At 44.3% G+C, this 21514-nt stretch overlaps 1 protein-coding gene across 4 annotated transcripts in view; it reads left to right on the top strand.

The window, feature by feature from the left end:
* Window positions 1–21514, top strand: part of ABCA1 (ATP binding cassette subfamily A member 1) — a 146798-nt gene that overhangs the window by 14904 nt on the left and 110380 nt on the right. For 2 of the 4 annotated variants that reach the window (XM_038402133.2, XM_038402132.2), the window contains exons 2-5: window positions 5376–5519; window positions 11071–11164; window positions 16584–16725; window positions 18099–18217. In XM_038402133.2, coding sequence (XP_038258061.1) covers window positions 5454–5519; window positions 11071–11164; window positions 16584–16725; window positions 18099–18217 — 421 coding nt within the window. In that variant the 5' untranslated portion in view covers window positions 5376–5453. Of the gene's footprint in view, window positions 1–5371; window positions 5520–11070; window positions 11165–16583; window positions 16726–18098; window positions 18218–21514 lie in introns of those variants that run through there. The other 2 variants (XM_043515354.1, XM_043515355.1) reach the window with 2 other exon arrangements.

Below are 21514 nucleotides of genomic sequence, written 5' to 3'. Positions count from 1 at the left end.
TGTGGAACAGTTATTGAGCACATAATAGATACTACCACCAGACTCTCTGTATTGGTTGATCCAAAGAATTTTACAACCCTTTGCTATGGAATTCATTACTATTTTAGCACCAGTACAAATGAGACTACCTTGTGTACACAGCGTTAGCTGTCCTTTCTTGCTTGACTTGAACAGAACTCAGTCTAAAGTTGTCTGCTTTAAGTCCAGCCGTCCAATTAAAGTTGTAGAGTTACTGTAACTATTAGTTTTAATATAACTTTCTCCAAATTCCTGCACCTTGCTATTTAACTTTTGGACGCTATCTCTATATCCCATTGTGGCTGGGAAATCTGGAATTTGAAGTCTAATTTGAAGAGCTTGCAGTAGATGGCTAAAGTTGAAGACTGTTTATGAAGCTGCATATAATTCCCAGGTCTCTGGCAGGCGCCTTATGTGACCTTGGGAAAGTCCTTAGGCCCAGATCCCCAAAGTATTTAGTCCATAGAAGTTAATGCCTCCAGTGATTAAACACCTAAAACTTTTGAGCTTGAGGCCTTAATCTCTCTGTGCCTCAGTTTCTCTATCTGCAAAAGGGATAATAGCTCTTCTTTGACTATTTATTCAGAGTGTTAACTCTTCATGGCAGGGATGGTCTCTTTATTTGTGGAGAAACCTGGCACACTGGGTAGGGCTCTAGCTTACCACAATACTACAAGGGCTTTGCAAAGCTAAAAGCATAGAATCATAGGGCTGGAAGGGACCACAAGGGTAATCTTTCTAACCCGCTGCCAAGATACAGGATTTGTTGTGATTATTTATCAAATGCAAACTGGGAAGTGCTTAAAGGAAAGTAAATCAACTCTGACTCAATGTATAAAAATGTCTTAAAGCCAGAAGGGACCGTTAGTCATTTAGCCAGTATCTGACAGGCCATTAATTTCACCCAATTACCCTTATGTGAACCCAGTAACTTGTGTTTGGCTAAAGCATAACTTCCAGAAGCATCATAGATGGAGACTTGACTGTTTCCCTTGTAGCGTGTTTCTAGTGGTAATCACTATCGTGGTTAATTCAATGGAATAAAAGCACACATTTTTATCTGGTTCAGAGTAGCAGCCGTTTAGTCCGTATGCCAAAAAGAAAAGGAGTACTTGTGGCACCTTAGAGACTAACAATTTATTTGAGCATAACTTTTGTGAGCTACAGCTCATTTCCGGATGCCATCCGATGAAGTGAGCTGTAGCTCACGAAAGCTTATGCTCAAATTTGTTAGTCTCTAAGGTGCCACAAGTTTCCCATTTTCTTTTTTTATCTGGCTTGAGCTTTCAGCCACTGATTTCTTGTGCCTTTGCCTGCTAGTTAAAGAGCCCCTTAACCCTCAGTATCTTCTTCTCCCCGGAAGGTACTTGTACATTGTAGTGAGTCATTTCTCTAGCTTCTTATAAGCTAAAGGCTGAGCTCTTTAAATCTCTCCCTACAAGGCATTTTCTCCAGCTCTTGAGTTGTTTTTATTTGTTGTTTGTTTTATTTGTTGCTACTCTGGTTTGGTTTGATAAGATTCATTTTGAAACCTGATCCGAAGCCTATGAAGCCTAGGCAAATTGGAAGATTGGGCCAAAAGAAATCTAATGAGGTTCAATAAGGATAAGTGCAGGGTCCTGCACTTAGGATGGAAGAATCCAATGCACCGCTACAGACTAGGGACCGAATGGCTCGGCAGCAGTTCTGCGGAAAAGGACCTAGGGGTGACAGTGGACGAGAAGCTGGATATGAGTCAGCAGTGTGCCCTTGTTGCCAAGAAGGCCAATGGCATTTTGGGATGTATAAGTAGGGGCATAGCGAGCAGATCGAGGGACGTGATCGTTCCCCTCTATTCGACACTGGTGAGGCCTCATCTGGAGTACTGTGTCCAGTTTTGGGCCCCACACTACAAGGATGTGGATAAATTGGAAAGAGTACAGCGAAGGGCAACAAAAAATAATAGGGGTCTAGAGCACATGACTTATGAGGCTGAGGAGCTGGGATTGTTAGTGTGTGCAGAAAGAAGAATGAGGGGGGATTTGATAGCTGCTTTCAACTACCTGAAAGGGGGTTTCAAAGAGGATGGCTCTAGACTGTTCTCAATGGTAGCAGATGACAGAACGAGGAGTAATGGTCTCAAGTTGCAATGGGGGAGGTTTAGATTGGATATTAGGAAAAACTTTTTCACTAAGAGGGTGGCGAAACACTGGAATGCGTTACCTAGGGAGGTGGTAGAATCTCCTTCCTTAGAGGTTTTTAAGGTCAGGCTTGACAAAGCCCTGGCTAGGATGATTTAACTGGGACTTGGTCCTGCTTTGAGCAGGGGGTTGGACTAGATGACCTTCTGGGGTCCCTTCCAACCCTGATATTCTATGATTCTATGATTCTATGAAGCCAACCATTGATTTTAATGGACTCTGCATTTGATCCTCTCTACTCAGGCAAGAGGCTGAATAGATAACTTGGGTGGCTGTCATCTGGGACAGTACCGGCAGTGGCAGTGCAAACCTATGCTGTCCAGCCAGCGTGCTTCAAACTTGTCCTGCTAGAACCATATCAGTCTCCATGGCCCCTCAGTCCTTGGCCTCTGGAGAGCTGCCATCTGTAGTGGTTATGTTTGTGGTGTGGATTCTTGCCCACTAACCACTGGACTGAGGCCACTGAAGTTACTTAACATGGGCCACTGAACTCTCATCAGCTGGTAACCACTGTCAGTCACTGCTGACCAGGGTTGATGGTCTGTAGGTTTAAAGGCTTGGTAGCCCATTATCAATATTCTGAAACATCTAGATCCCCTGGGATTTGATTAGTTTGCTATGTTCCCTGTCTAAATAGTGATTTATTTTCTAGAGGAAAGGTCTTTCCCTGTCCTAGAGCAAACAGCTGCATGTTTGCAGATGGATCTTTTGAAGGCTGTTGTATGTTTGCTGAGTACAGACACCAGGAGTGGAAGGGGGGAGGGAAGAGAGGCAGGGATGGATTCTCTGCCACTGCAGGTTTTCTCTGTTTAAATTCTAAATCTGTAAAAATGCAGCTTTCTGTTCGGACTGGGTCCCGTTTTGGGGACTCCTGTCCGACTGGCTTAGAGACACTTTGGAACACTGATTCAGAGCAGTGCAAGAATGTTGTGCCAATAATAAATGGTGAACAGAAGCACACCTTTTGCTGTCAATGTGCCTGCAGCACTTATGGCAAAGATGGTCCATTGTGATAGTTTATTGCTAACATTAATGATTTCCGCTGCGCTGCTGGATCACCCTCAGATGGCATGTGCAGATGGGGGCCTCTGCTCTGAAATCTCTCCTGTCCCTCTGTAGGGTTGGAGATCCACTCAACAGAGATACAGGGAACAAACTGGAGAAAGGGCATGGATAACAGTAAAGGGTAACTGCTGGCATCAGGCTGCATTTTCTTATATGCAGTCCCTACCCCTCACTTCAGGCACTAGAACTTTCCCTATGGAGAGTTAAGGCATAAAGGGAGCCCTGACAGTACAGTTGCATTAGACCTGTGCTAAATAAGAATCTGAGAGGGCTAATGGCCCCTGAGCCAGAGCAGAGGCATTTGACAGACTGCTCTGGGCCCATGCAGATTGTCTGAGATCCATTGGTTCTGTCAGCTGCACTGTGACAGATTTGGCAATTTCCTGCAATATTCTTTGGAGATCTTTGAGTTTTTTAAGCTACAAAAAGATGAGGTTGTGCATAACTGCAGGAGGGGTATTTGCATTCACCGTCCCTCAGTCATTCCCTGGGCAAACCACTTTTTTTGTTCCAAAAGTCCATTCTTATCTGGCACTTTAAGGGTGATTTCTGTATAAAGAAATAAGCTGATCTGCCCAGCCAGGTTCTGTTTCTTAATCTGAAACAGTTTTGAACTTGTAACCACAGAGAACCCTGTTGTGAGTTTGGAAGATCTGACACCAGGTCTTGTAGCACTGTTCTACAACAGCGTGGTCACCCTAGGGATTTGGTATAACAGCAGTTTGGTTTAATTGGTTTTGGTAGTTACATTATGAGACTGTCACCTTTCTCATCCTGGTTTTAATCTGAAGGTCACTGTGATGTGCAGCTCTGTGATAACGTTTAGTCTTCAAGATTAAAAAGAATTGATTAGTCTGGACATTCATAGATTCAGATTTTTAAAGGCCAGATTATGATGATTTAGTCTGACCTCCTCTATAACACAGGCCAGAGAATTTCACCCAAGTTTATGTTCATATCTTGTTGAAGAATTTTGGGAATGCTTTCACTGCACTTTGTAAGCAGGAATGCAATTTAGAATCGGTGCTGGGGCACTGGTTTGTCAGATGATTATCAAAGAGGGGTGTGTGTGTGTGTGTGTGTGTGTGTGTGTGTGTGTGCGCGCACGCATGCTCCATGTAATTAATATCAAGGAGGGGTAGCTGTAGCTTGTAGCTCAGTGTGTTTAAATAACCAGTTAAAGCTTTGATAGCATAGAAGGTCCACCCTATTAACATATTGTACTAGTCAGAAATTGACAGCAAAATAAATACTAGAGATCTGATTCTGTTATCCTGCCCCTTGTGTAGTCACCTTACCCCAGTGCAAAGTGAGTGTGACATGCTACCAGGTCAGAATGCACCATGCTCACAATTGCTATATTGATTTGGGAACATTTTACACTCAGTACTGCTGTGAATGACTCTGCAAAGTGCAGACCATTGGTTGATCAGATCTCTTGTGTTGAGGAAGATGCATCAGTGGGCATCTTAGCAAGCATATCACTAAACCTCTCTAACAAGATTGGGAAGAGATGCTTTTCTGCTTGCCCATCAAGCGTAGCAGCATTTGCTGTTGCCTATGCCCTGACGTGCCTATTGTGTGCCGTACAGAGAAATGTTTGACTGACACAATGCTTTCCCCCACTATGGGCACTTCTTGTGCTGCCTTTTGCGATTGATGCTGCTGACAGTCTGAAGCTTTTAAAATAGCAGCACTCCCATCCAAATGGCTGGCTTTTCACCATTATATAAAAAAAAAGTGGAGAGGAACACAACCTATTTTACAAGATCCCTATAAGGTTTAACCTGAAATGAGGTTCTCCAAAGCAGCTGTAAGTAACTAGAGCTTTGTTTCCTGGTTTTGTTTTTTGCTTTCAGATTTGATGGGCAGGAAGCAGGGGAATGGCCCACCTGGGGATGGTGGGTTTAGTCTTGGAACCCTTAGGGAGACGATACCATGGGTCAAAGTCCGCACTCATTTGCACCTATGGCTGTCCACAGGGTTGGATGTGGGTAGGATGGAACAATTTGGCAGCAGCGCTGGAGTCAGCAGGGGTGTGTGGGTGTAAGTGAGATTAGAACGTGGGACTTGTTTGTTTGCTTTTTGTTTAACTTAATGTTTCCTCTCCAGTGAATGCCCAGCCACAGTGGTCCCTGCCGTGTGCTGCCACTGCTGCACAGGGGAGCTTCTGGGGCTTGCTGAAGGAAGATGGCTTTCTGGACACAGTTGGGATTGCTGCTATGGAAGAACTTCACCTACAGGAGAAGGCAGACAGTAAGTTTGAGCCATTGTCTAAGTTGCAGCCTCGTAACCCACCAGACACAGAAGAGAGAGCAAGACACACTGGTTCAGGATGTAATCTTGTAAAAATGTCCATATTATGACTGGCAAGATTCCTTCCCCACTCTGAACTCTAGGGTACAAATGTGGGGACCTGCATGAAAACCTCCTAAGCTTACTTTTACCAGCTTAGGTTAAAACTTCCCCCGGGTACAAACTATTTTACCCTTTGCCCTTGGACTTCCACTGCCACCACCAAACGTTTAACTGGTTACTGGGAAAGAGTTGTTTGGAAACATCTTTCCCCCCCAAAATCCTCTCCAAAACCTTGCATTCCCCTGCCTGGGGAAGACTTGATAAAAATCCTCACCAATTTGCATAGGTGACCACAGTCCCAACCCTTGGATCTTAAGAACAATGAAAAAAGCATTCAATTTCTTACAAGAAGAATTTTAATATAAGAAAAGGTAAAAAGAATCACCTCTGTAAAATCAGGATGGTAAATACTTTACAGGGTAATTAGATTCAAAACATAGAGAATCCCTCTAAGCAAAACCTTAAGTTACAAAAAGACACAGACAGGAATATCCATTCTATTCAGCACAGCTTATTTTCTCAGCCATTTAAAGAAATCATAATCTAACGCATATCTAGCTAGATTACTTACTAAAGTCTAAGACTCTATTTCTGTTCTGTCCCCAGCAAAAGCATCACACAGACCCAGATGCTTTGTTTTCTCCCCCCCTCCAGCTTTGAAAGTATCTAGTCTCCTCATTGGTCATTGTGGTCAGGTGCCAGCAAGGTTATCCTAGTTTCTTAACCCTTTACGGGTGCAAGGGTTTTTCCTCTGGCCAGGAGGGATTTTAAAGGTGTTTACCCTTCCCTTTATATTTGACAATGACGGTCTGATTTTAGGCCTCTGAAAGGACCCAATCCTGCAAGGTGTTGAGGTGGCCTGGTCAGTGGGAACTGAGGACGCTCAGCACCTTGTAGATTCAGAACCGAAGTCAGAAGAGCGTGAACTTGTGGGCCAGCATACTGAGTGTGACAATATCCAAGCCCACCCACACATGAAAAAAGATGGACCCCGCAGCACAAAGAGGTGGAGCCCATCTTGGCTGAGCATTTGTGTCGTGACCATGGTATCGCTTGTGGTGGTGCTTCACCTGCAGATCAGGCTGTATGTCAGGACTGACCCTGGGGCCTCTGGATCTAAAAGCATGAGCTTCAGCTGCATGACCAGTGAGGAAATCCTCATCCCATTAAAGTCACTCACAAAACTTCCCTTGATTTCAGTGGGGCCAGGACTTCATCCCTCATCTGTTAACTAGAGGCAGTAGCAGATTCAGAGGTCTCCATGTGATCCCATCACTGGAGGAGGAGAGGCGCATTTGGCCAGTGTCTGTGTTTTCAGTGATGTTTTCAATACCACAGGTGTGAGATGTGGCTGACATGGTGGCTGTGTGTGCACAGCCATGCCTTCGGATAGGGTGGCACTGTAAGAATTTCAGGCAGCTGCTTCATCAGGTCAGGTGTGGGGCTTTAGGGTTCATCATGTCTTACTAGGGTCTGTATTGCCTAACCCTAGTCCGTAACTCCAGTGGTTTCTAGAGCAAGAACTACTCTGGAGTTCCCTCCAGGGCTTTGGTCTGTGTATCTCTGCCAGTGGGATAGGAGAACCCTTCCTTTGGAGCTGTGGTGTGCAGTACTGTCATGATAGATCTGACCTTGATGAAGTTTGAATTGCAAAGTCATCATGAGATGAGTTATGTAGACTGGAGGTGGAAAGTAGTCTAAATTGTATGACCCTTGTAAATGTCAAGAAATTGCCAAATGGCCAGGCCTGAATCTTATTAGAAATGCTGACTTATGAGACAGAGGGGGCCGGTCATGGTCACTAGTGGAATTGGAAACTGTGTCCCTAAAGTCTCTGCTTCAATGTGTTGTAGAGGACCCAAGTGAGTTCCAACATAAGCAGGGGATAAATCCCATTGAAGGCCATGGGACTTCACTCATTTACTTCAGGACTGAGTTTATCCCATTCTGCAGTACTTAAAACCAAATGAAGTGAGGTCAAGCTAACCTTAGCTTTTTCTTTGTCTCAGTGATGGCAAGAGTGCTGATGAAGCCAGGAAATTCTCTGTAGTTGAGATTCTCCCACTTCATGCATTCTGCATTGGGTCCAATCATACAGAACCTGCTCCTCTAGTCCATAGGTTCTCACCCTGTAGTTTTAAAACAGGTGCCCATCACATATTGCTAGATTTTGAGGGGGAATCCTTCCATGGAGAAGGCCGAGAATACCTGCTCTAGACCTTATGTGAACTGACTTCAGCAGAACTATTCCTATAAATAGAGGACTGCAGCGTGGCCAATAGTGCTGTTCCGTCCATTCATCTCTCTAGCCCTATTTCTCCTTCTTATGCAAAACCTGTATAAGCCCCAATCCTCCCTTGGTGTAAATTGACAGAGCTCCATTGATGTCAGTGGAGCTATGCTGATTAGCACTAGCTGAGGAATTGATCCCTGTATCTCAAGCATTGCTTATCCCCAGGCCTTCCGAGAGTCCTGCATTCTGAACAAAATAGAAGGTGGGTAAAGGAATTTAGTTTTAATCTATATTGACCAGGCAAAATACACCAGTTTATTGGGCAACCTGGACATAATTAGACCTCTGGGGATATCACAAAAACATAGTGACCGATTAGTGAACCGTGTGACTGTCAATGAAAATGGCCTTCTGGCTCTTCTCTTGTGCTATGTTCTTGGTTGTCTTAATTCACGTTTTTTGGTACCGTCTGGATAGTTTCTGTGCTATAGTTTTCCTGTCTACTAGCCCATTGGATGAGATACAGTGCTAATAATTTTTTCAATGAACCGTTAGTTAACTTGTAATGAAGGCCTCAAGCAGACTAATTTTAGTGCCTTCTGTGGTGCCTGTCCCCAATGCTTTTATTTTGCTAATGATCCAGCTGTGGGATCTGACTGGCAATAACAAGAGGGGAAGAATATTATGTGATAGAAACAAAAATGAGAAGAAGAGGATCCCCACTACACCATTTTCATGGCTAGCTTGGTAATTCTGTGTTAGAGGCTAGTGTAAATGAGAATAGGCGCATTTAAGTGACCTCTCCTCTGATTTACACCAGCCAAAGATCTGACCCAGAAAATAGTGTGTGGACACAGATCAAATATCATTTTTACATCCCACAAGAACCCCTGTAATGAGCCAGCACCGCCTATGTTTCCTATCACAACTTCGCTTCCAAGTAGGAGTGAGTTTGAGCTGCATTGCAAAAGCTGGGTTCAAAGCTCAGCCTGACGTGTGCAACTCAAGTCTTACTGTTGCGCTGTTGGAAGTTGTCCAGTACAAAGTATCCTGACTGCTCCCAGGGCAGGGGGAAGTAAAGGAAAACCAGGGGCAGGGGTCACAGTTGTGCAAAAGCACACTGTTCTGATTCAACTTTCCTTATTCAGCACCTCCTCCTGCTACGCTATTCCTCTGCAGATAGCTAGCTATCTAAGAATCAGACAGCTGTACGCAGACCTATACACACTGCAGGATCTCACTATCTAACTTTCCCCTCACACTGAGTTAGATCCTCTGCTGGTGTAAATCAGAGGCGCTACCTTGTCCAACAATGCCAAAACACCCCCTGATTTCAATGGGAGCAGAGTTGGACTAGTGCTGGGAGCGTGCATGGCAATGATGTGATCATTCCCCTCTATTTGGCATTGGTGAGGCCTCATCTGGAGTACTGTCCAGTTTTGGGCCCCACATTGCAAGAAGGATGTGGAAAAATTGGAAAGTGTCCAGTGGAAGGCAACAAAAATTTCTGAGAGGCTGAGGGAACTGGGATTGTTTAGTCTGCAAAAGAGAAGAATGAGGGGGGATTTGATAGCTGCTTTCAACTACCTGGAAGGGGGTTCCAAAGAGGATGGCTCTAGACTGTTCTCAGTGGTAGCAGATGACAGAACAAGGAGAATGGTCTCAAGTTGCAGTGGGGGAGGTTTAGGTTGGATATTAGGAAAAACTTTTTCACTAGGAGGGTGGTGAAGCACTGGAATGGGTTACCTAGGGAGGTGGTGGAATCTCCTTCCTTAGAAGTTAAGGTCAGGCTTGACAAAGCCCTGGCTGGGATGATTTAGTTGGGGATTGGCCCTGCTTTGAGCAGGGGGTTGGACTAGATGACCTTCTGAGGTCCCTTCCAACCCTGATATTCTAGGATTCTGTCCTGGAAGGATTCTGGACTGGAGTTGGGGAAGTATATTTAAAAGTTTTTCATTGCTGTCTGCATTCCACGGGCGGCCACAATATCTAGTAGTTATTGTGGAGTCCTGGGTTCCAGTCTAGACTTCCTGTGTGTCCTTGTGAGTCTGTCCTCGTGTAAAGATGGGGTTATTTACCCACATTTGTAAAGGGAACTATTGATGAAAAGTGATGCATGTAATTAGCAGGAGGGAAACCTACTGAGTTTTAGAAGCAAAAGGAGGGTGTTCAGTTTTTTAGTTGATTGACAAGGAATGGAACAGACCCAGCAACCAAAACCATCTTCTAAAACGCAAACTGAGAACAACTTAGTTTTGATCTTACCTTAGGGCTAGCATGTAGTGTAGAGGCAAGCTTTCTGGGCAGCAAAACTCAAGGGAGGAAGGAACTAGACAGGGATGCAGACACTCTAGGTTCAATTTCTAGCTCCAGCACAGATGTGTGACCTTGGGTAATTCACTCGATGTCTCGGTGCTTCAGTCCCCCGTCCAGATAACACTAGGGATAATACTCTCTTCTCCCACCCTTTGTCTGGTCCACATAGATTGTTGCAAGCTCTTTGCATCAAGGACTCTCTCACTATGTGTATGTGTAATACTGACAGACTCTGGCATGAGAGAGAGAATATGAATCTCTCGCCCGCCCACCACTAGATGGGAGAGAACACCACACCCAAAAGGTGTGTGGGTTACGTATGTATAGTGCCTAGCACAATGGGCCCCCAGTCTGTACTGGGGTCTGTAGGTACTAACGAGGTATAAATAATTTGTAGACCAAAAACGACAGTATGGGATCAGTTGTGCTCTGTGTGCCATCAGTGGTGGTGGTCCAGGTACACCCCCCTGTAACTAACAGCTGGAACTGAGTCCCTGCTTCTTGGGTAAAGGTTTAGGGCTTTGGGGGTGGGGGAACTGCACTTCTCAGCTATCCTTAACATAGGAGGCCAAAGTTTCAGCTAGCTGGCTGTGAGATGCATTGGGGGTAAGCGTCATTTCTTCGCCCAACAGACTGAAGTTAACAAGAATTGAAAACCAACCAGAAGTAAGCCCTCTGGTATATTTTGCATATTCAGTGCAAGTGGCACTTAACAGCCCCAAAAGGTTCTTGGAATCCATAGCAAACAGAGAATCCACTGACTTTTTAAGAGCACCTATGCAGAGAGAGCTGGTGAGAAGCTTACAATATTTCTGACTAATATGTGGATTGTACAGTGATCTCAGCTCCCTTGGTATTTTCAATATGAAATCCTAATACTTATCCTTTTTTTCTTTCCAGTTTCAGCTGCTGATTGAAGTTGCTTGGCCTCTCTTTATCTTCTTTATACTGATCTCCGTACGCCTTTCATATCCACCCTATGAACAACATGAATGTAAGTAACAAATGAGGCTTCTGTACCAAGGACAGGCTACTGTTTCATGGCTTAGAGGGAAAGCCGTTTGACACACTGATCGAATCTTAATCAGGGCTGTTTACCATCACCTTTCCTTCCCCCTCCAACTGCCACTGACGCAGATCTTGGGGTGTTATGCCACTTGTGGCCTGCTGCTCCAGCATTGTACCTAGCTGCTGCTGCTTCTCTTGGGCACATTTGGCATTTATATTATGTTGGCCTAAGCAGGTGCTGTAGGAAAACATCTAGTTTGCGGGAATCCTCTGGAAAGCACCTCAGCCTTGTTCTCAGTCACTGGTCCTCGAGTCTCCCTTCAACAAAAATAGACCTAGAAGAAAGCCACATTCAGAGCAGCATGTGACTGGAGTGGCTTTAAGCAGTCTGGCTCCTGCAACGGGACAGAAAACGCTAACCTGGGTTACCAGTTGTAATATGGCACTGCCCTAGCATGACTGACCCAAGTTTTGGGACCAGATGGGATAGCCCAAGTGTTAACCATGTTCCTAAACAGTACTAAAGGCCTGCAGTGTGCTGTCGCACAGAAGTTCGGGGGTGTGGTGAGAACACTGCTCAGTGTCCTCAGGCCACAGACTGACCCAAATTGTGCAAGGGCCCTGCTGTGTGTAATGGAGTCCCCCACCACCGTTTTTTGTAGTGCAGATGGGACTTTTACCTGCCCCTCTCCCAAATGGCAGACGGCAGCAGCTGGACTCTGCTGCTCCACCAGGATGGCACTCTGCGTCACTCGGCATCCCGCTGACTGCAGAGTCTGCAGGCAGTTCATACAGAGCAGCTTGTGGGGCTGAGCTTCCTTGCAAGCTTGCTGACGCAAGCAGAACCATCTTCCCCCACAAAGCGTTCAGAACACTCACTGCGTCAGCCTGCTGGGAAAGGGGACAATGTGACTTCCAGCAAGGGTATGGAAAAGATAAGACAGTGTGGTCAAGTGGGTAGGGCATAGGACATGGAATCTGGAAACCTGGGTTCTGTTTCTGCTGTCCTGCCGTGTGATCCTGGTCAAGTCACTTCCCCCCTCTTTGCTCTCCCACCAGTTGGCTGTCTTGTCTAGTTAAGATCTCTAGGGCAGGTCGGCAGTTTTGTGTGACTGTACAGCAACCAGAAACATGGGCCCTGATCTCAGCTGGGGCTAGGTGCTACTGCAATATACATACTAAAGAATATAAAAACACCAGGGACTATGTTAGCTCATCACTCTGCAGACTCCACAATAACCAGCTTATCTTAAGGGCATTGCTTCCCATCTTGAATCATGTGCAGCTTTTTGTTTGGGGAAAACTGGTTTGCGTTGTCTTTTTAGATCTATGGAGATAGAATAGTCCTCTTAGCAAGCCTTTTAAAGAGGCAAGAGGAAGCTATCCTCCCTTTAGTTACAGTGACCTCTTCAGTCCTCTGGGATGCTCCCTGTTCAGTGAGCCTGATTTGCTGGTCAGCACAGTGCCCAGTCTTCTGATAACCACCTCTTGTCAGAGTCAGCCATCTGGGGAAGGGCTCCTTGTTTCTCTTTCCTTTACCTGATTACTCCTAGCTTAGGCCTAATGCCCAAGTTAAGAGAACTTTTGCTCTCCACAAAATGCACAAGGGAATTCCAAGTGTTTGATTTTTAAAATGCAGTATAACAATGGATTATTATGAAAGCAGCTTTGCTACATTAACACAACATTCCCACATGAGTGACTGCTGTACAGAATGCTGCCTGGTAGAGCTTCAAGCCATCTGGGAATCCCTTCACAGAGAAATATTTTATTCACGATCTGGCTTCCAGCAAAGCTGAAGTGCTGATGTTTGCAGTTTTCCATTATCCAGCAAACTCTGGACATACGCAGCCTTGTGGGTTTTCTTTTTTTTGCCTAACTAGCCTATTGCTGTCTGTAATGCTTGGCAGGCACTGGAAGTTTCTCTGGGTGAAATTTTGTGCTTTTGCACTCCTTGAGACATTCATACTGTCTTTCCTTACATGTTAGTGGAGATAGTGGCATTAGGGCATCTGAAACTCAGGGAAAGCAGATGGGCTCGGTCAGCCAGAGCCTCAGTTGGTGTAAAGCAGTGTAGCTCAACTGATGTTCATTTACACCAGCTAAAGATCTGGCCCTGTGTGTAGCCTGAAAGCCAGAGCTATTTTCCCTGTTGAGACTTGCATATGGTTGCCCTAAATCCTTTCCTTTAACACTGCTGTGTCAGGAGCTGAATTTTAATCAACTATTGTTTGACATGGAATCCTTCCTGCTAAAAGCCTCAAAAAATAATAAAAGGGAAGTGTGGAGTGGCATCTGACAACTTTTTTTAATTCACTCTTTGAGTTAACCTCTTTCCTTTCATCTAATAGCTTCCAAGGATAGGTAACTGGATTCTTTCTTTTAAGCCTCTCTCTAGTGCAGTTCAGTTTCATTGAACATTCACTCATTCGCAAACAGACATGGATGAATCTTGTAAAGTGGAATGTTGTCTCTTGCTGAATCAGGAGCTGGGCTATGTAGAGAAACCTTGAAATCGGGTCACAGTGAACTCTGTGGCAACTCTGCATATGTCTTTAGAGGAACAGAGTTATCTGCAGTGTTTCAGAGTAGCAGCCATGTTGGTCTGTATCCACAAAAAGAAAAGGAGTACCTGTGGCACCTTAGAGACTAACAAATTTATTTGAGCATAAGCTTACGTGAGCTACAGCTCACTTCATCGGATGCAATGAGCTGTAGCTCACGAAAGCTTATGCTCTAATAAATTTGTTAGTCTCTAAGGTGCCACAGGTACTCCTTTTCTTTTTATCTGTAGTGGTGATCCTGTACAGTGTTAAGAAATGACTTGCAGACAATTACAAATTATAATAGTAACTAGGCAGTGCAAAAACACTTTCAAACTGAGATATTAACTATTTTATTGTGCCGAGCATGGTTAAAAACAAAAAATTGTCATCTGTCTAATCTTATCTGAGAAGGACAAGAATGTAACCAAGTAGCAAGGCTGAGTCGCATATTAGGCTAAGCCTTTGCCATTCAGGATTTTGATAATTTTTAACAGCTTCAGCTTGTTGAAGTACTCTTATCAGATATAGTCAGCAGGATTTTTCCCCTTGTATAAGTGATCGTTATGACTTCCACCATAGTCAAGCCAAACAGACCATTGTGAATATAGCTCTGTAGTGAGATTGCTGTCTTTACCTTGTGGAATCTTACTTCTTTTAAAAATCTGCCTCCTCAGGCTTTCAAAATGTGTGCTTAAAAAAAAAATCTTCATTACTTTAAACATTACTGAAAAAGTAGTGTTTACAGCTGTGTCACTGAAGGGGAATGCTAGCATTCTGTATGCTGCACTTCTAAATGTAGAGGATGCCTGGTTGCTGCCATTTTGTGTTTCGGCTCACATGCAGAATGCAACAGAGTGAATTCCAATGTACATGCTCTCGTGGACTTCGCATTTGTTCGTTCTTTGCTAATTTCCTTAATCTGAAATGGAAGTCGGAGCAAAATAAGTGTTTTGCTCTTTGTGCCTGGGGAAACTTAAAGGAAACCCAGGAAAGAATTTTCTGTAGTATCTGGCTGATGAATCTTGCCCATATGTTCAGGGTTTAGCTGATCGCCATATTTGGGGTTGGGAAGGAATTTTCCTCCAGAGCAGATTGGAAGAGGCCCTGGAGGTTTTTCGCCTTCCTCTGTAGCATGGGGCACGGGTCACTTGAGGGAGGATTCTCTGCTCCTTGAAGTCTTTAAACCACAATTTGAGGACTTCAGTAGCTCAGACATAGGTGAGGTTTTTCGTAGGAGTGGGTGGGTGAGATTCTGTGGCCTGCACTGTGCAGGAGGTCAGACTAGATGATCAGAATGGTCCCTTCCAACCTTAGTATCTATGAAACTGATTTGGTTTAGTTTAAATTCCATCTTTGTCACCAAAGAGCTCAGAGATGGTGAATAAGCTTCCTGATTTATAAAAATCTCATGGGACCATGGAAGGCTTTCAGTTTAGTAGAAAGGGGGAAGAATTTGAATCATAGAATTCCAGGCTTCAATAGTAATTTTATGCAAATGCTATTAAAGATAATGGCAGGAGACAATCTCTTTTTCTAGCACTGGTGGAGGGAAAGTCATTTTGCCTTCAGTGTACTGTAAATGTCCCAGTATTTCCTTTCACTTAAGTGGCCATAAGAAGATAGCCTTTATCATCCTGTCATTGGTAGGAGAGAAGACCCAAAGAGATCCCTGTGAAACACTGTAATAAAGTTCAGTCATGAGTAATTTACATCATTGCCTTAATAGTTCTATATGAGGCAGTAAGAGAAACTTGAGGGGTGATTTTTTTTCTCCCCTCTAATAGACCCTCAGTAACCAGAGCTGGGGTTTGCAAAGGAGTCAAAAAGCTGGAATCCAATGGGAGTTGGGTTTCTAACTCTCCTAGGTGTCTTTGAAAACCCTGCCCCAGAGGTATTGCCCAGAAGCCAAGCCACAGTGAGTTAGTAGTGACACACCCACCTCACTGGTGGACCAGTGCAGAAACTCTCCTGCTTTCCTGGCATTACAGTGGTATGGGCGGAGTTGGAAGCATCTTTAAAAAATAAAATGGGACTCGATTGGACAGTGGCCCAAACGTTGAATCCAAACACCCCTGAATGCTACAGGGGTTCAAAACCAAATTCAAATGTTGCATGCAGCCCTGAGCCAAATTCTTCATTAGCAGCAGAGTAAATCCAGAATGCCTTCATGGGTTCAAGAGACATGTGCACACAGAGCTGTCAAGTTCTGAAGTTCTGTGTAGTCACTTATTTCCATGCATGGCATGCCTGGAGTGACAGGATGAGGGCAGGGAGGAGTCTGTACCTCAGACACTGCAGAAGCAAGGGGTAGGAGGGACCTAAGGGCAGCTTGAAAGGTGGAGGGAGTCAGGGCTGAGGGGGGGAGCCTGCAAGGGAAGCTGTTCTGCTCATCCATGCATCTGAAGGGAGAATTTACTCTGTGAACTTTTCTTAGCTCTCAGCCTGCTCTCGCTGTGTTAAAGCATCTCCTAGGACATGCAAAACCAGGGATAGGTGAGGAGGGAATTTGGAGAACATTCTAGCTCAAAATTCAGGGCCAGGTCTTGCATTCCTTGTTCACTCCAAACTCCTGTCAATTCAGTGTTGCCAAGTCTTTGTTTTTGTTTTGTTTTTTTTTATTTTGTATGCCAAATTTTCAGTGGGGTTTTTTTAAAATTATTTTTAAAATCTCATAAGTTTTGGGGGCTGGACTCCTAAATGCTTGGGGTTGACGTATTGTTGACTTCGGTAAGAGGTTACGGTACATAATGACCACAGATTGGACCCTGTGCTATCTCGCATCTCTCCCATTTCCTGGTTACATTTACAGTTTTGCGAACAAAGGTGTAACTTTTCCAAACATTTGCCCCTCTGTTATAGGTCACTTTCCAAACAAGGCCATGCCTTCAGCGGGAACCTTGCCCTGGGTCCAAGGGATTATCTGTAATGCCAACAACCCTTGCTTCCGCTACCCAACGCCCGGGGAATCCCCAGGTGTCGTTGGAAACTTCAACAGGTCCATGTAAGTACAAGATCTTGCTTTTCCTTGTGACCATTCACAGGGATCAGCCAGCCAAGCGTAAGCTGTGAATTGTGGGAGTAGCAGCTGGTGGTTAGACTGGCATTAAGGGCTAAGTTACTTCAATCACCACCAAGTGCTGTGTTCTTTGGTGGTGCTTTCCTGCAGCTGGACTCTGAAGGAACCATACAAAGAACCCATGGCTGCAGTACCCAGCCTGTCATGTTATAGATAGCAAATGATTGTGCAAACCCAGTGAAATAAGGAGCTTTGCCTGAGTAAGGAATGAATATAAACAGAGGTCCAGTTTGGCCTGTAGAGAGAAAAGAGTCAAGTTTATTCCTTGACTGAGAAGCTGCTTAATTTGGGAGATGCCAGGTTACGGACAGGGTATGACATTTCCCTGCTACAGATAAATCACTGGCCAATTCTAACAAAGGCATTAGAAACCCCATCAAAGTTGTTGCATCTTGTACCTGTAAGGGCAGGAACAATAGTGGTGGTCTGGAACAATGGCCACAAAGGACTTCTGGGCAATGAGATTGGGTGAGTGAGATAGAGGCATGTGAGCCTTCTGCTAGTCGCTGAGGAAAATACACCTATCATATGTACAATGTGATATGTATGAACCATGAAGAGCTTTCGAGAACAGCCCTGTGTTAGGGGTTGGTGTGACTCTGCATTGCTCCCAGGGGAGCATTGGGAAGCATTGCCTCTCAGCCATGCCATATTCCCTGGGTTCCCCAGTCTGGGAGAGCAGGGGGGAAATTAACAACATGGCACTATGGAGAAGCCTTGCCCAAGTGGTCCCAGTGGGATGACATGCAGGGACTCCTGCTGTGGTTGGCATCCTTGTGCCCTTCCCTTACCACCTCACTATGCCCACAGGATGGTCGGCCCCAATCTGTCCCTAAGACCATGGCTAGAATCACAGAACAATCTGAGTTCAGGGTCAGTTGACTTTGGCTACCTGGAAAAGAATTGTAAAGAACAGGGGATGTATTTGTTGAGGCGCTCTACAAGCAATGAGTTTATAAACAACTAAGTGTTTTATCCTAGCAGATAAAACCAGACAAACCTACCAGAAGCACTTCACACTTCTGCCTCCCCCCATCTTAAATAACTGCTTTCAAATAACTTGAAGGGTCCCAGTGCAGTTGGTTGGTGTGTGTGTGGTGTGTTTTTTTTTTTTTAATCTTTCATTTAAAGGCCATTTTTATTTAGGCTTTCTTGCATTGTCCCCTGGATGGTTGCTTAACAAAGGTTGTCTTTGAATATAAAGTAATTGAGACATTAACCGAGCCTGTGGAAGTTGGTGTGGACAGCACCACATGGCTAATGATTGCATTGTCTGCTTTTCCATCCCTATCCTGCAGCATTTCCCGCTTGTTCTCTGATGCCAAGAGGTTACTGTTGTACAGCCAGAAGGACAGCAGCTTAAAGGATGCTCAGAAACTCCTGGAAAAACTGCAGAAGCTCAGGAACTCTGGCTCAGGTAACTCAAAGGGGAAAAAGAGCCTTGTACATTTGGCAGTAGAGTTTGCTGCTGTTAGTCAGCACTCTTTAAATTTAATTTTATTTTTTGGAAACTGGTGAAAAGGGCATAGTGTACATTAATTGTCCTTGCTCATCAGATCCCACCCTAAAAACATCTGTTTCTCCAGGATCAGTGTTCTGTGCAATTTCAGGCTCTTTCTGGCCTATGGCAGCCACCTGCAGCAGCTGGTTTTTTAATGTAAACTTATCATCCTCGGAGAGCTGAAGTGAGCCTCATTTGAGAAATTGCCAGCATTGTAGCCTGTTGCCTGCATTTTTGGAAAATACAAGTTTGTTAGGGATTTCAAAGGCAAATGACAAAATAGCAAAGGACATTTTCCAATACAGCTGGCACTGGCAGGGAAAAAACAAACAATAAATCAAAGATTCAAAAGAACATGGATGTGAAACAGCTGAAGCTGAGCCATAGCATGCTAAATCAAAGCAGAATATTATCCAAAATTAACTACCCCACTTCCCTTCTAATGTAACCAGGTGTATTTAGGGCACTTAATTATTTGATGTAGTCTAAAAGGAATTTGATCAGTTTCTAAAACAAAATGCTGTTTCTTAGGTATTTGTATGGCCTCCATTACTGTAGTATCTGAATGCCTCATAGTGTTTCATATAGTTATCCTCACAACACAGATATGGGGAGAGGTGTTATTCCCCCCCTTTCTCAGATGGGGAACCCAGGCACAGAGTCAAGGGACTTGCCCAGGGTCACACAGAAGGCTATGGCAGAGCAGGGAACTGAACCTGAGTTTCATGCATCCCTGGCTAGCAACATCCTTCCTCTTGTCAGTGTAAATGCCATCTAATTGGGCAGCCTTTATGAAGAGGTTTTTTGTGTACTCCCCTTTAAAGGAATAAATATTTATTCCATAGGTTATTTTTCATATACTGCCTATGTTCTGCCTCTCCTATTAGAAATGATGATGGGGGCAGGGGGTTACTTTTTTTTTTTTTAAACTAACCTTGTAAAAACAAATGGAAGCATCAAGGTATGGACATGCCTCTAAGCCTTGATCCTTCAACTGCCTTTGCACAGCCAGGCTCCTGCACCCATGTGGAGCTTTGCTGAAGTCAGTGGGATTTAAGTACACGTGTAAAGTTAAGCATATGCTTCCATGCTTTGCAGAATTTGGGTCTTAATGAGGAAGTGCACAATTTTATTACTGTGACATTTCTCCCACATGCATTACTTGGTGTCTGCAGGACTGGGGCCAAAACAAGAATCATGAACAAAGACTTAACTTGAAGCACTGCGAGTAGTTTATCAGGTCAGAGTTAGACTATATACTCTTTGGAGCAGGGCTTGTCTCTTTACTTCATTTCACATCCTTGGGCACTCAGACAGGTGTGAGTGTGTATTAGGACTCGATATATCCACTAATAAATGCGGGGGATCATGTTTAGAGTAGAACTGTGCACAAGGTTCATTTAGAGATTCAAAACCCCCAAATCAGGGCTCTGCAGCTTCTGGGCTCTAAGCAGATCCACAAACACCAGCCTAGGCCTACAACATTTCCAGCTTGTTTCCTTCCCTTCTGCATAGGCCATGTCTGCTCCCTTTTGCTTCACCTTTGTCTTTAGGGGCACCAGTTGTTGAAACCCTACCCTGTCAGGCTTGGTGCCCCTGCCTCAGGCTTCTAGGGGCCTTAAATGGCTGCTCCCCCTCCTTGTTCCTCCTTTGGGGGCTGAGCAATAGGGTCATTGTCTTGGACCCAAAATCCACCAGGTCTCTAGAACACGAGGAAGCAGATTGATTTGCTTGCTCAGAAGGAGAAACTTCTTCCTGCTTCTTCCCAGCCCTGCCACGCTAACTAGGGAGTCCCAAATCTTCATGCCCCAGGTGTGTTCAAGACAGCTGCTTTTGACAACTCCCCAGTGCCACATGCAGAGAGTCTATGCCCTCACTGACCCGTGTGCATGCAGAGAACTATACCCAAGACTTTCTAAAGTCATTTTGGATGCTTCCATTTTTGGGTGCTCAACTTGAGACCCCTTAAAGGAGCCTGATTTTCCACAGGGTGAGTGCTTAGTACTTTCTGAACAGCAGCCCCCTTTTAAGGTGTCTCAAGTTGGTCACTGAAAACTTGAGGCATCTAAAATCACTGGTCAATTTTGGAAAAAACTTATCTACATTTTACTGGCATGTCTTGTCCCCCTTGAAAATCAATGGCTGCCCTCCTGTTGGTGCAGAAGCAAGCAGTGTCCTAATTGGGAAGAACAATACTTTCCATAACCAGGCCCCGAGGGTGTGCTTTGATATTGTGTGTAGTGAAACTTGAAATGTGAATCCAGTTTGGATGTTTAAAGAAATCTGATCAGAGCCATAAAGCTGAACTAGATGCTGCTGGGAAGGCCAGAGGGAGGGGTTATACGCATGGGTGTCTCACATAGAGGAGCTTGGTCAGTACAAGTCAAAGCAAGGATGCTCATGTTGTGTGATAATGCTTGGTGAATTTATTGCAAAAACAAGGCTCAGAGCAAGCACAGGAAAGAGCTTCATTCTATAATAAACAGTTTTAAAAAATCAACTAATTCAACTGTGTGTGTAAGTAAACAGATTAGCCATGACAGACCCTCCATTGTTGTGGCAGAGAGAACAAAGCCCAATTGTCCCTTCCATTTTACACTCACTTACAAACTCTTCATTAAAGCAAGTCTGGAAGTTTCCTATCAGCCCTTCCTGGCTGCCTGACCTTTTTCTCTAGCCACATATAATAAAGGATCTTTGAGCTTTGTCTGACGCTGGAGGACTATTTCTTACAGGACCAAGAGGAGGATGAGGGATATAGCGGGTGCCCTACCATTCCCTGCCACCTGCCATTGTCATCTTCAATGGGGTTCACTGATTCTGCTTTGATCAAAGCTTGGTGTTAAGAGAAATTTGTTGGTTTTTATTTTATTAACAATTTCAAAACTCTTATTGGAAATCTGGCCTTTTTGCATGGAAAAAAGGCAGAGAATTTTCATGTTTGAAGGTTTTTCATTTTATTTGTTTTAAAATCAAAGTGAATTTTTTTCCTACTTTTTGGTCAATTCTGTTTCTTTCCCTATTTTTTCCTAGTTTAAAAATGGATGGGTCAAACACTAAAATCTGAGCTTAAAAAAAAATTTGAATCGAAATGAGTATTTCTATAAATTGAACATGTCAATGAAAAACCTGGGGGGAAAAATGCCAACTTTGAGGAGAAAGAAATGAAAACACTTAGCTTTTTCCCTACAAGCCCTCATTTATTCTAAATGA

The sequence above is a fragment of the Dermochelys coriacea genome, chromosome 5 (genome assembly GCF_009764565.3).
Source record: "Dermochelys coriacea isolate rDerCor1 chromosome 5, rDerCor1.pri.v4, whole genome shotgun sequence".
NCBI classification, from domain to species: domain Eukaryota; kingdom Metazoa; phylum Chordata; order Testudines; family Dermochelyidae; genus Dermochelys; species Dermochelys coriacea.
This window is presented reverse-complemented; position numbering and strand designations above follow the sequence as displayed.